This window comes from Pavona decussata, unplaced genomic scaffold, assembly GCF_977016875.1.
Source record: "Pavona decussata unplaced genomic scaffold, jaPavDecu1.1 SCAFFOLD_87, whole genome shotgun sequence".
Classification (NCBI taxonomy): Eukaryota; Metazoa; Cnidaria; class Anthozoa; order Scleractinia; family Agariciidae; genus Pavona; species Pavona decussata.
The window spans coordinates 3679881-3695000 of record NW_028145504.1 but is presented as its reverse complement, the minus strand read 5'-3'; the positions used below and the strand labels follow the sequence as shown (position 1 = coordinate 3695000).

Genomic DNA, 15120 nt, shown 5'->3' with positions numbered 1-15120 from the left:
ATCTGTAAACCCAAGTAATAAATTTTTCTTGAAAGATGTTGTATATGACAGGGAGATGGGAGATGCCAAGGCCAAGTTGTTAGATCCCCAAAAGGCCTATTAGGCTAAAACTGGACCTTGAAAAATTCCCATGTGCCAGAAAAAAACAGCAAAAGGTCCATTCTTCTGTGTATAAAAACGTTTCAAAATAATCCTCCCAAAAATCATTCCAAAAGCTTCTTCATGGACAAAGAAAACTACTCCACACCCAAGGGAACATCACCAAAATTGTGTAACCCAAGGTTATGCTGGGGAGTTGACATAAACCATTGATCACAAGCATTGTTTGTGGTATTTAGCAGCAGGAAGAGGACATTGATAGAGAAGGAGAAAAACATGCTGCCACTGCATCCCTTATGGTTACTGTAGAACCACAAGAAGGTATCAAGTGTTAAACATTACTTAAATGTAATTATAACAATTTGGAATAATTACACACGTTACCCCCACCCCCCCTCCCACTCCACCCCAAAAGCTCAGATGTTAAAATCTTCTTGAATGCACTGTACAGTGTCTGCTCATGGACTGTTGGGATTAACTGTTTTGAGCTGTAACCTTAGTGTTTCAAGCTGTTGTGTGGCCAGTCCTTCCAACAAATATATGAATTACAAAATCCCCTCTGATAGTAAGCCTTCCCCCAAATTATCCCTTGAAAGTTGCATTAATTTTGATAATTTTACGGGCTAATGTAAAAGTGGTAATTTTGCGATTGCTGTTTGGGTGGTCAGTGTTCGTGATAAGTCTCTTAAAAATTTATTTTGTCTGACCTAAAAAGAACTTGGAGTGAACAATCAACAAAAAATAATTAATGCTTGTTTTGGAATCTGTACATAATTCCACTGTTGCCACCAATGCTGCGAATGAATGCCAGTCTTTCCCTCAGGCTCACTTGTCGTTTGTTGCATCCCTCGGGGACCTAGACAAGCCTTAAGAAAATATTTTAATTTTAATAATTTACAGTAGTCATTTCTCTGACGAAGGCAATAGAAGGGCTGTCTAAAATTTAGTATCTTTATACCTTTTTAGGTCAGATAAAATGTACAATTATTTTTTAAGGTTATTTTGCAAATTGTTAAGTAATAACAGTCTCAGTTTTGTGACCTTCTAAAAGAGAGAATAATACTTTTGCTTAAGTCAATTTCTGAAGGAGGAAAACAGGTCCCTGAAAGTAATGACCCTGTCCTCAACTCAAACCTTTTTAATCTTGAACCCCTTTCTAACATAAAAAAGGTTATAGTAAAACCCTTGCTTTGGTTTATCACTTGCACCTTTCAATAAGATGCAAACTCTGAACTTCAAAACCCAACTTACGAATTTATCGTGTACTGCCGTCAGTCATAATATATATGGCAATAACGGATAATATATTACCCAATCAGAATTCAAGGATTTAAATTAAAATGATTGCTCTTTAATTGGCTTTTGGAAGGCACCCTCAAATTTGGATTGCAGAGTCATTTGTCTGTGAAAGCATGCAAATTCGTAAAAGGGTCACATCTTTGTTCCTCGCATTTTTTGTAAAAATGTATTTATAATCTTAGCTGAGTCGTAATTTTGCAAATTATTGAAGGTTATCAGACTGTCCAGACACCCTTGGTAGCAGCAGATATTGAGGAGTCATCAGTAGTGGTGAATGCTGCACCTGTTGGAACTGTCTTTCTTGAAGGTGACAGTTCATATGAAGGTACGGGTGTCTTTTTAAGTACATGTAGTAGATGCCAATCACTTTTTACAGTCTTCACAGCTAATAACATCACAGTTTAACTGACTGACGACCAATAACATCATGACTTTGTTGACCAATCAGGTCAATTTAGACAAATATACCGCCTACTGATGCTCCACAGTTTGCTTGACTCTGATGATGACTTCTTCTCAGGTTGTCAAAACGTCAGTCAATGTCACCTCAAACAATCCTTTCAGACATACAGTACAGTCACCCAGATGATTATAATTTACATACAGTTGTACTTGACTCCTGGATTCAGACAATTACAGATGCATGTATCTGTTACAGTGGAAGCCATGTTTAAGCATTCTAGTTTCAATTGAGGTTTGATTTTAAGGTAATGACCTTCAAATGAAAGTTGATGAGAGATTTTTTGCTGATAGTTGATTACTATTATTTTAATAATGTTTTTCAAATACATGTATGTATTAGAAAGAAAGGGGTTTGCCATGTCCATGAAAGAGAGTGGTCCTCTTAAGTTTTCTCATAATAATACAATACACAGCTTGTGTGACATACGACAAGCAGATGAAAAACAAAGCAAGGCCCTATTCCCCATTCGCGGAGAAGGAGACGATGTTGATGAGGATAATAATAATTATAATAATTAAAAAAAAAACATAAAGATTATGATTGCTGGGTTAAAGTAAAAGGCAAGAAAGCAGGTATTCAAAAATTTGGCATTTACTGCTTTTGTTACGCTGACTTTAGATCTGAAAATAAATATGGACTGTAGAAACCAAATCTAAAACTGACCTGTAATGAAAAAGATGTATTTTGCTGTAACGTGGAGTCAGGATTTAGAGAACTGGGTGATACTTTCTCTATCAATCAATAAATCAATCAATCGATCGATCGATCGAGATTGATCAGTCAGTCAGTCAGTCAATCGATCGATCGATCGATCGATCAATCAAATCAATCAAATCAATCAATCAATCAATCAATCAATCAATCAATCAATCAGTCAATTTCCAAGGACTTTTCCACCTTTTATGTTGCAGACATGTACGATACAGCAGATGATGGAGGGAAGCTGTTTAGATGTACAGTTGAGGGCTGCAGTAAAGTTTTTGGTACGAGAAATGGGATGAGGAGTCACATACGCACACATACAGATGAAAGGCCCTACAGATGTCCCCAAGAAGAATGCGGTAAGGCATTCAAGACATCTGGGGATCTGCAGAAACATGTACGCAGGCATACAGGTTAGTGAAGTAAGGCCATATTTGTGACCCTATTTACAATAAGAGCCTACAGAGATTAACGTGAAAAACGTTTTTTTTTTTTTTTTTACGAAAATGAGTTTAAACACCGTAGCGCAGAAAATTCGTCAGGCAGACTATGCATTGCGGAGACATTTGACATCATAAAAGTGTTTTAGAACATAATTATTTGCCAGTCGTTTGTATTTGTTTCACTGATAAATGTCAGACCATTTCAGTGTAAATTAAATACAGTGGGAGCACCGTACTGTTTAATGTTAAAGCGGTGTCTAAGAAGTTCTGATATCTTGGGTCCTATTTCATAATCTCACGCTCTGGGCTCCCTGGGCCCTCAAAAGCCAATTTGTAAATTAAATCCTGAGTTTGCTCTTACATTGCAGTCATCTATTGTATTAGTTTCTGGCAAACCATGTTTTTCAGTCTGTAACCCAGCGCCCATGGCTCATACATTGTATATGTGGGAGGCGTAAGCTAACGAAGGCTACACTCTGTATCTGTTTTGTCTTTTTCTTTGTCAGGAAGTGTAGGTTCAGACGGCAAGCGTCAAAGGAGTGCTGTGTGGCATTACTTCATTAAGTCTGAAAATGCAGGAACATCCCAGTGTACTGTGTGTTCAGAGATTGTGAAACATGCAAATAACACGTCAAACCTTTTTAAGGTATTGTGCAGTGCACTCCTTCAGACCGAGACATAAGTCTCTTCTTGGTGCTCTCATCTTAGCCTGTCCTAGTATTTCAATAAATTATTTGAATTTTTAAAAGTACAAGCTGCATAGTTTTTTTAGACTCTACCATAAGTAATTTTCTCAACTGTTAGAATATAAATTGTAGTACCATCTGCGTGAGTTGGTGTACAAATTTTCTACTGAATGTCGCTATCACGCTCATATATTCTCGGCCCCAAGACTACATGTTACATAATAATTAAATAAAGAAAAATAAATAAATGGATACATCCCCCGAAGGATACCCCTCTGTATTTCGGAGCCTTAACATCTAACCCCTTTTCAGACAAATTTAGACCGAGTTTTAGAGAAAAAAAAATGGTTTAAAACCCGTAACCTTTTCGGGCCGCACTCTGGTGTTTGGGTTAAGTAAGGGATTCCTTTTCACTCTCGTTATGGACGCTATCGTCAAGAACCTGAATCAAACAAAGTGGCAGAAAAGAAATTAAAAAAATTGAACATAACGGAATAGTCTCATTAAGTCTTAACATATATTTGCCGTTTCCCGGAAGTTCACCTCATGTTATGACAGATTGACCTCAAAACTGGCGGCCACTCACTGTTACCACCTTATAACACTGCATTTTCTAGCTGTCTGAACATATGGTACTGTTCTTGGGGCCTCTATCACATCTATTACAGACAGAAAGTCGCTAATGTCTCAGGTGCGTGGAAAGTGTCCGTTGCATCAGGAGTTGATGGTATGTTTTTGTTCCACAGCATTTGAAAGTGAAACACCCAGAGCAGTATCAGCAAGCTGAAAAACAACGAGAAGAGGGCGAAGAGATAGCAGCCAAGAAACGCAAGAATGGCAATCAGAAACAAACAACGATCAAATTGAAGTCGCAAGTGCAGAAGTACCCGTCAGACTCCACGCGCCGCAAGAACATTGATCAAGCAATCGTGAGAATGATCACGGTCGATATGCATCCCCCGTCAATTGTAGAAGATGCTGGTTTTCAGTCACTGGTGCAGTTGCTTGATCCTCGTTACCTCCTTCCTTCCAAGAAACACATCACGAAAACTCTGCTCCCAAGTATTTACTCTAAAAGGGTGGAGGAGATGAAGCTGGAGCTTTCGCAAGTTTCTCGCGTGGCTCTTTCGAGTGAGTTCTGGACATCTGCAACGTCAGAGCGCTACCTGACCATCACCTGCCACTTTCTAGCTCCTTCGTGGGAACTCAAGTCGCTGGTTCTGGAGACGTTCGGATTCAAAAGGAATCCCTCGGCTGAGATCATTGCCGGATCACTCAAGCGAGTTGCACAAGCATGGGGAATTTCAAAGAAAATTGTTGCAGTGGTTACCGACGATGCTGCCAATGTTGTTGCTGCCGTGAGAAACGTTGGGTGGATGCATGTTCCGTGCTTTGCACACACTTTGAACGTTGCGGTCTCTGAAGCAATCAAGGCTGATCCAAGTGTCCAAGAGCTTAGGTCCAAATGTAGGCAAATTGTGTCTTTTTTTCATCAAAGTGTGAAGGCTACAGAAAAGCTACATGAGATTCAGCGGCAACTGGGGATTTCGGAACAAGAGCTTCTCCAGGAAGTGGAGACTCGATGGACTTCAACGTACCACATGTTCCAGCGAATCTCGGACCACTATCAGGCCATCACTACTGCCCTTTGTCTTTCCAGTGGAAATGAACTGTGTCTCGCTTCCTCAGATGTGGACTTGTTGAAAGCTACGATAACAATTTTAAAGCCGTTTGAGGCAACTACAACAGAGATGTCTGCAGACAAGTGTGTCTCCATTTCCAAGGTCATTCCACTTGCAAGGTCACTAGAGCACCTGACCTCTAGAATTACCAAAGACATACCCCTTGTATTGGAACTGAAGGCCCAAATGCGTCGCCACTTTGCAAACCTTGAGAGTTCGTACTTGCTGGCTATGGCCACTATGCTAGATCCTCGGATGAAGAAGCTGGCCTTCCATGATGCTGGAACAGCTCGGCAAGGAGAGCAGAGAATTGTCCAGGAGATGTCAGAGCTTGTTCATCCTGATTCCAACCAAGGTGCACAATCCACTGACACGTCTGCAGCATCTGGCCTGTGGGACCTATTCGATGCACAGGTGGCAAAATCACAGTCGCCGCAGAAAGGAACCACAAGTATTAAGCTGGAGACCATGAGGTTCTTTGAAGAACCAGTGCTGCGAAGGAATGAAGATCCTTTGGACTGGTGGGGAGCCAATGAGCGGGATTACCAGCTCCTGAGCCAACTGGCCAAGAAATATCTCTGTATCCCGGGCACATCTGTCCCGGCAGAAAGGCTGTTTTCTAAAGAAGGAGAGCTTATTACTTTGAAGCGCAATCGATTTAAGCCGAAACACGTTCATATGTTCCTGTTTTTAAATAAAAACTTATAAATTGTTTTCCGCTTCTTTGCACGAGGAGCAGTTTTTAAGACTCGAAGCTCTTTCATGTGTTCGTTTTACAATGGGACATCTTCCAAAAGGCATTTTTACAAGTTTTTAACTGGTAACCATCTTGGGGAATTAATTAAATAAAGGTTATTTTTTGGCTAATCGGCGATGCGGGTGCCATCTTTTCCTCAAAATAATAGGATATAAGAAAAATGATTGAATATTAACATTGCGCGTGTATAATATGCTCGCATACGTATAACAACTACCATATAAGTTTAGCAAACTTATAAGAACTGAACCTAATTACTGTCTCCCATTTTCTTTCTAATTAGAAAACGTACAATTTAACCGGATTACCCAACTAAAAGTGTTAGGGTATGAACACTACATGGGAGTAATTGGGCTTTATTTGAAAACCGGTTTTCTAGTATGCTACCTCGTAGTTCTTGACAAATGCTGATACGAGTTTATGAAATGGACTTTCAAAAGTGGACACTGCTGAACACTTTCTGAACAGATCATACAGATACAAGTCTTTAAATGGCCTTGTTCCTGAATATTTATCCTCTAAATTTGTGAAACGAAATGAAACGCGTTACTCCCTGAGGGACTCCGTTAACAAACTATTTGACGTCCCGTTTCCTCGAACTAATTTCATGAAAAACAGCGTTAGTTATAGCGGAGCAGTTCTCTGGAACAGCCTGCCCTGTGATGTGAGAGAAGCTAATTCTCTAAGTCAATTTAAAAGATTAGTTAATCTTCGTTTTTTATGTTAGAGTATACACGGCATTCATGAAAAACAGGTTTTAGTTAGATTAGTTGTAGTTAGTTTTTGCATTTTGTTTAAGACAGTTAGGTTATTTCTAATTTTTATACTCCTGATGGATATTACCGTGTTTAAATAAAGAACTATTCTATTCTATTCTATGCTTCAGCTTAGGCTACATTGAGGGGCCGTAACAGTTCGCATGTATTGGTCAACTGTCACGAGTATGCTTGCTATCACAAAGTAAACGATCTTACGGCGCTTTCCGCTTGTTAGGATAGACTATCCTGGCCAATCAGATTGAAAATGGAATGCAACATTTTGAAGAGTTAACTCTTCAAAATGCACATTCTTGAAATGGTTTGCGCCATTTTTAAGGAGCTCAAATGACTAGCACTGGACAGAGCCAGTTCTTGAAAGGGTTTTATTACGAAACTTAAGGAACAACAATGGTGACGGAAACAAAAACATCACTTGAAACTATAACTTCATTTCATTTGCGCTACTTCGCGGTTATTTCTACACATTCAACTTAAAAACGGCGAACAACCGAGGAAACTAATTAGTACGCGCGGTGTTCGAGCTAAGAAAGGTAATGAAAAATTCACTGTCGTGTGCCCACGTTCTCCACCAAGGACGGCAAAGAAGTGTACTAAAATTGACAACGCACGAGCAGAGCGATTGTTTTGCGGTGTTGTCGTCGCCGTTGCTTAAGGTCCCTAATATTTACGGATTAATCAGCCTGGCCAGCCAATTCTAAACTTAGTCCTCAGTGCAACAAAGAAACTTCTGCTCGCTGGTCGGATGCCCAAATCCCTGAGCCACTAGAGAACTCGTAACGAGATAGTTCATTTATTAATTCATATGCGAGAGGGATCAATAATATCGAAAACGATAACTCTACTTATTTACTACTTATCGAAAACGGGATAAATCTACTTAAAGGATAAATACAAAGTTTAGGTCTGTGTCTGCCCTCTTGTAATGCACGGAAGAATACTTCTTATTATAAACAGCGCTGAGTAGAAGGAAGTACGCTACGCTTTCTGTGCAGTGTTAGAGGACTCATCCAAACGAGATATATAGGCTTCTTTTGTTAAGAAATTACTAATTTGAGACAAGAAAAAAAGCAAAATTGCAGAGTCATATCACAGCAGTTATGCAAGGGTTATCAGGTATTATTGGATTAGTATTTTTGAGTCAATAAAAAGTTCAAAGAAACCACATTAACCTAAGTTTATCTTTTAGCAAAGTTCAGCATCAGGAAATGAACTTCATTGAATTCTGGCATTGAGCAATTAGGCGATCACTCGGAGTAATTCTTTCCGATGTACATTTTCAAAACGTTTTCCCAAGATTGATAAGTTGGTTTAAAATTCAAAAGGAATGAGAAAAACAATTTTTCTATCGCGTTAAATGATTTTGTCGTTTTGGTGAACCACACAAAAATTACAAAATTAAATTTAGTTGAGTTCCCCGGCATCAGATAATGGAAATTTGACTGCATCAGTTTTAGTCTGTCGTAGCTAAACAGTTCAGTCTCACAGCAGAGAAAGGATTTCCAAGATTCCGTACCGGATCTGATTTATTGATTTATTAATTTCGCCAAGGCTAAAATAAATAACAATACAAAAATCGAACTAGAATGAAGCATACAAAGGTAAAAAGTAAGAATTGATCTAAATGACGAATAAATTTTTCAAGAATAGATTTTGATCACAACCTCGGTGTATGTTGTGCGAGTGAAAGCGCGTTCCCATTGTTGACCTGTTCAAGTTTATGGACCGGGTAATTTGAAAATCGTTATTTTAGCATTGAGAAACATGAATGGATGGTCTGTTTAACTGCTAGCCTGACTTCCTTGATCCTCCAGCAGTATGGGAAAGGGTTGATTGTTGAATTGAAGTAAATCAGTGTAGATAGGCAAGTTCCAGCGATAAACACAGGCAAGGTTGTTCCAGCTTTTGCAGCCATCACCTCGACCACCGAAAACGGAAGATAGCAGACAACCAGTGCGAAGTGAACCCACAAAGCGCTGAAAACTGTCTTTCTGAATGTAAGCGATCTTTTTTTGAACTGAAGCCTGTTGACTCGACCTTGTTTGTCGGATATTTTGTTTTGGCGTCGTCGAAGAACGAAGAAAATTGTGGAATAACTAAAGGCAGAGATGACAACGCTGAACATGATTACCACAGCAGTCACTATGAAGAAAATGCGTCGGCTTTTCAAGTACGCAATGGAAGTGATGAGGCTTGTTATCCAAAAGCAAGCTACAACGGCCACGAAATTTTGTTCTGGAGCTGAATTAGATACGGCGGCCATGTTGAGTCTCAGGAGAATAAAAAGCTTTGTTTTTGCACGGCAAACCTCGCACTGAATTCGGGTCTGGCCGATCGAGGGCTCGAGGCTTGCCGCCCGAAACAAAGCTTTTATTTCCCCGAGACTCAACATGGCCGCCGAGTGATAAGGGTCTATCAGAAAAGCAACGCAACGACGCGGACGTCATCTTTTGCCCCGGCAAAAAAGCCTCAATAGGGATGCTTTTTAAAAATAGCAGTTTAGTTCTATCGTAATAATTGTTTTCATCCTACCACAACATTTTGCCGTGGAGCTGAATTTTAATAGTACTGTGGCAGCCTGTACTTGTACAACTAAGAACTCAATGCATGACGACGGCATTTTTGTTGAACTCATGATCATACTTCCAATGTGTTAGTTCAAAAAGAGAAAGGAAGTTTCACTTTAGGTTGTTCACGTTCTTGACTGATATCTCTTCGAATTTAGTAATTTATTTTACTTTGTAATCCGGTGCCGGTATGGTAAACGAAATATACCCAAAATTTGTTAACCCTTTTAGCCCTAACAGTGATCAGCATTAATTTTCTCTTTGTAATATCAGTGCTTATTCAATTCGGCTGAGGTCATGAGAATTAAGGATATGATCAGCCAAGGTAAATTTTCTTGATATTTTAGTAATTTCTCCCCAGTACTTTTGTAAGAAAAGTATGGGAACAAAGATAAGAGAATTTGTACTTTGATATTAGGGGTTAAGGGGTGAAGCAAACGCGTACGTAGTGCCCTTGCTCTGCTCATTAGATAAGTTTGATTAGCCCCCGTAACGTTGTCGTTACCGTTGTGTTGCGGCTTTCGTCTGCTTTCCTTCGGATCTCTGCCATTGCAAAATATGAGCGTTCCGCAGCGACCATAAGAAAACCAAGCTGTTATTGACTATTGCAGATTTCTAAGTATTCGAACGCCCGGGCGCTGTACATCGTGACGCGTCGAATTCGTCATATCCAAGTGGGTATTACGGTTATTACATTACGTGAATTACATTAAATATACATTTAATGTATTTATAAATTTAATGTACACTTAATGATGAAATAAATAAAGATTGTTGATGTTACGGTGGAAATTTGGAAGAAAATGAACACTTTCGCCAAACAATTTTGCCAATACCCTGTCTCTATAGGGTATCTCTATACCTTGGGTTTCGTAGTGGACTCTGGTATTCGCAGTCTGTTCATTATAAGCTCAAACAACTGGGAGGGCAACAACTGGGGAGTTGTATTCCGGTCGGGATACATTTGTATTTAATCAGGGGCACATGACCAAGGATCAACCAATCACAGTGCTCGTTTTGTTGAGTGAAAGTCTAGGTGTATAACTAATGGATTTATTCCCCGGAGCCTCGCCGTGATGTTTATTGCTTCAAGCTGAATTTTAAAATATCGAAATTGGGCTATTCTGTAAATTCAGACTGAGGCAAGTACTGGCAGGTGTGTCAAGCTTCCGGAAACCCACTGTGTATGATCGAGAGCATCTTTTACTAAACACTTAGATCCTAGAGTATTTGAATGAACAATCGACCTGAATAGACCCTTTTTAACTTGAACAACGTTTACTTTGGAGCCAACTGTTTGCATAAGAATAGGTGACATTAATCTTAAAGTATGAATTCCCTATGGCTCGCCTGAATTCATCGATATCCGGCAATGTATTATGCATTTTTAACGACATATTTGTCCCTTCGTAAACGAAAGGAATTTTTCAGTGACCTGCCATTTTGCCAAAGAAAACTGTAAATTTTAGATTTTCTTTACGACTAATTCCAATTTCCGTCAAGGGAATTAATGCCTAGGTACCCCTGATGTTTCAGGATCGCCCTTCACTGGGCACGGTAATGTTCGGAAATTAACATAAGAGAGAAAACGGTAAAAAGATATTTTTTTATAAGTAACTTTTAAATTAAAATTTTGCTTCGATTTTTAAGTCTAAGATTACGGTTATGCAGTGTTTCTTAAATTTATTTTTTAATTAATGATTCGGATGTTTCATTTATTTATTTATTTTTTTTTAGTGGATTCCATTTGGAAAATAAAGGAAATGGAAAAATAATTAATCCATATGCGTAATTAAAAAGGTTCATTAAACGAACAATGACAATAAGCCAGATGGAAACAGCACGCATCTTTATAAAACTTTTTTATGTTCAGTTCCACATCATCGTTGGCCGTTGCAAAAAGTATCGTGTTTTCATATTATGGGTGTGATCGCAGAGGTGATCAAGCGATTATTGATGATAATACAAAAACACTGACCACCCTCGACTTCATGTTATTAGCGATAAAAGAAAACAACTTTACAAGAAGCAACGACGACGAAGACGGCAACTGCAACGCCGCAAAACAATAGGTTTAATGAGGAAAAACAATCGCTCTGCACGTGCGTTTTAAATTTTGGTACATTTCTTTGCCGTCCTGTGTAAACTCAAAGTGAAATGGCCAAATTCAAAGTTTTGTGGAGAACGTGAGCACATCATGATGGTGAATATTTCGAACGCCATTTCTACCCATTTGGTTCCCGGATAGTTCGCCGTTTTTGTACAAGTTGAGTGAGTTGAAATAATCGTGATATGGCACCAATGAAATGAAGTTACATTTTCAAGTGTTGTTTTTGTTTCCGTCGCCGTTGTCGTTGCTTTCAGAGTTCCCAAATAATGAAATGACACCCGTGGTTTCCATTGGTTCATTATTACGTCATTATATCACAAGAAACACTCGGTTAATTTTGACATTACACCGATCACTAGAAAATTAAATACCATCATACCTTTATGACAGGGAGTAGGCTGGTTTCCGTTCATTAAAGGGGGTATTCTGGTCAACTCGGTCTTTTTTTAAAGAAAACGTTTCAGCACTTTAATTGTGTTATCTCTGTTTTAATTTATCTCGGCGAGATTACATTCGATCCAAAAATGGTTCTATACTGGTTGTAGTGCGTGGCGCAATACATGTTTGAGAATCTTTTAAGATTTTTAGAATGATAATTGTATTATTATTTTTTTTCGAACCTAGTTGCCCAGATCCCACGAGTCTCCTGTGGCTCGATCAGTGGTTATGCGAAAGGTTTGACTGTTGTTGGGAGAACTCGGATTTTATTTTTCTGAGTATGCCTGTGTCACTGGCTCAAATTAAAGAATACATCTATCATTTATTCAACTGGTTTAAAACATAACATCACATTTTATATAGATTTTCGAATGTTTTTAAAGAAAAAAAAAAGGGGGGGGGGGGGAAATTTATGGGGAGTCCTGATGTTTCCCTAACATCAGGACTCTCGGGAAAACAAAACTAACTGTTTCCCTCGGGACCATACATGAAGTGTATAATAAACTCTACAATTTATTCCCCGAAGCTTCGAAGTGTTGTTATTGTTTCAGGCTGAATTTCAATATATCGAAATTGGGCTATTGTAGGCTTTGTCTATTAAAGGCGGAAGTACAGTTGAATGTCTTTTTCTTTTTTTACGTCTATATACATCTTTGGTATCCTTTCGAGGTTTCACCGAAGCAATCCAGGAATGCCACAAAAAGGTTTAAAGAGGCGGGGATTACCCCCAGGCCTGCAAGATTTTTGTAATTATTTTGAACTTTACGGTTCTGTGGAAATTAATATTTAAAGCTGATTGAAAACGGGAGGACACTACATAACCTGCGTCAATCATCGCAAGCGACACAAGTTTTTCAGTTTCAGAGAGGCTTAAAATTCAATAAATCATGTAAACATTAATCATGATTCGAGAATGATGTGTTATTCGGTAAGCGACACAGGCATACTCGGAATAAAATCCGAGTGCTCCTATCAGGAGTCGAACCTAAGCCCTTCCGATTACTAGTTCGAATGCTCTACCACTGAGCTACAGGAGACCCGTGGGAGCTATGGCCATTAAACTAGGTTTGATTCATAGGGGAAATTTTCGAGGTTAAAAGTGTCACAACATTTAAATGTGTTACAACGAAAACTGACGAAAGTGAAATTCTCACAAAAGCTCTCAGTTTCATAGCCTATAACAAGGACGTAAATCTGTTCTTTAGCATACATATCCGTTTGCCTTAAAAAGGTCACAAGACGATGCTGGAACACAGGAGAACACAATCAAGTTTTTTGCATGCGTACATATTGTCACTGGGTGCCCCTGAGAAGAGTAAAAAGTCCTTCAAATCGATCAGGCACTCCCACTCTTTGAAATTCACCTTTATCCACTGTCATGCAATGAATACAAGTAAAATTCTTAGCCAGGGACCATCATCGAGTGAGCAGTCATCATCGATCATAGAGCAATTAACCTCTTGAGATAATAGAGTTGGAATCGACACCAGAGTGCTACAAGTCGACACATGAATGCCACCAGCCAGCTCTACCGTCGCACCCCAAAATCTTGAAACTCGAGAACTGTCCTAGCAAGGATTTTCGGAAAGTTACACATGTAGGGCTAGATGTAGTTCAAATGAAACATGTGTGCATACCACAGATCCACAAATCTCGATTTTACAGCTTAAACCACAAACTGTCCCTGACATCTTGCAGGGTTGATCGAGAGAACAATAAGAACGAACAACAGAACAATGCTCTCAGCCCTAAAAAACAATGCAGCTGCAGGTTAAATAGAGCTTTTGAAGGGTGCAGACCTGCTGTCTAGAATGCACAAAAGCGACGCTAATCGGGTTATCCGCGTGACGACGTTGAGCTGTTAAACAAGTTGATACGTCTAGTGCATGGCGTGAATGTTTCATAAGAATAGCGTGACCCTTCAGGGCGCATTGTCCAAAAATACGAGAAGCCGGAGAATGAAAACTCCTTATCCGTGTTACTCTCTAGGGAAAAATTTTAGTCCTCATTCCAGGAGTATTTTGCAAGTTTGACCCCGTGATGATATGTTCAAAATGATATGTTCAAACTCCTGGTTAAGGTTATAATCTCAATTTCGCGGTTTTTAACACGCACTTCTGTTCCTTGGTCTTCTTTGTAGCAATTTTTGATGAATCTGCTTGAATCTCTCTATGGTAACACTAACTCTACCATAAATGCGTTTGTATGTTTGTTGGTGCTGTTGTTTTTAAAGTAACTTTATTCCTCTAAAGGTCTCTAAGCATTGCGCCTGCGCACTTCAGTTCCATCTTGAGCTTGTGAGTTAGCGCTGCGTGTGGGCGGCATTGCAAAACAAACCGACAAGCAAGCAAACAAAACAGATAAAGTGGAAAATGTGCTTCGGCATGTTTGTCATTAATAATACCAAGAAAACGTAATTCCTGGTTTAATTATAAAGCTGACTGAACAAAAGGAAACGACTTATTGGATTGCGCGAATTGATCTTACATGAATCAATAAATATCTCCCAATGTTTATCCAATGTTTATGGCAATGTTTTAAAGAATCAATAAATGTGTGTTTAATAAATTTGTTTTTGCACTGTGTGTCAGTTGTACTCCAAGCAGCGTGTGTTGTACAGCACAATTTTTTAAAAAAATAAACGACAACCCATCTGCTCTCAATTGACTGCAACATACGGTTTCTCCGACTCAAAACTTCATAGAATTTTGGTTTAACCAATAAGCATCCTGGTTCGGTTTCGTTCGTTGCATTCACCACAGTTTCCGTGTGTCAGTTACTATCAATATTACTATCAATATTCGTCTTTCGCATGATCGGCTCGGGATTTTTGAAGTAAATTGGCATCGTTACAAAGTTAACGCCTTGTTTTTTTTATTAGAAAAGGTTTGAACTTGTGACTTTTTAGTATCTTGTTCGTGTTTTTATCCGGGGGAGGGGGGGTACTTCTCTGTGTTAGCTATATAGAGGAATGTGTGGCGCCAAACGCCAAAGAGTATGGTTTAAATTAAACAAGGACCCTGACTATAAAAGGACCATTTTGGTCTGAAAACTAGTATAAACTTTAAACCGTGTAAGCGATTGTGGCCCGCTGTAAG

At 39.1% G+C, this 15120-nt stretch overlaps 1 protein-coding gene and 2 long non-coding RNA genes across 6 annotated transcripts in view; 1 reads left to right on the top strand and 2 right to left on the bottom strand.

Moving 5' to 3' along the window:
* Nucleotides 1-7004, top strand: part of LOC146474847 (E3 SUMO-protein ligase ZBED1-like) — a 15642-nt gene extending 8638 nt beyond the window's left edge. Inside the window, exons 4-8 of one of the 4 annotated variants that reach the window (XM_085116561.1) lie at nucleotides 342-420; nucleotides 1610-1723; nucleotides 2773-2976; nucleotides 3513-3652; nucleotides 4439-7004. In XM_085116561.1, the coding sequence (XP_084972687.1) occupies nucleotides 342-420; nucleotides 1610-1723; nucleotides 2773-2976; nucleotides 3513-3652; nucleotides 4439-6082 (2181 nt within the window). In that variant the 3' untranslated portion in view covers nucleotides 6083-7004. Of the gene's footprint in view, nucleotides 1-338; nucleotides 421-1603; nucleotides 1724-2772; nucleotides 2977-3512; nucleotides 3653-4438 lie in introns of all 4 variants that reach the window. The other 3 variants (XM_085116559.1, XM_085116560.1, XM_085116557.1) reach the window with 3 other exon arrangements.
* The window catches only part of LOC146474832 (uncharacterized), a 265330-nt gene that overhangs the window by 21643 nt on the left and 228567 nt on the right, over nucleotides 1-15120 (bottom strand). The window lies entirely within an intron of this gene.
* Nucleotides 12494-14685, bottom strand: LOC146474846 (uncharacterized). Its single transcript, XR_014866012.1, has 3 exons — nucleotides 13660-14685; nucleotides 13480-13590; nucleotides 12494-13328 (listed from the first exon to the last, which is right to left on the bottom strand). It is a non-coding gene; the product is annotated as an uncharacterized LOC146474846 (long non-coding RNA).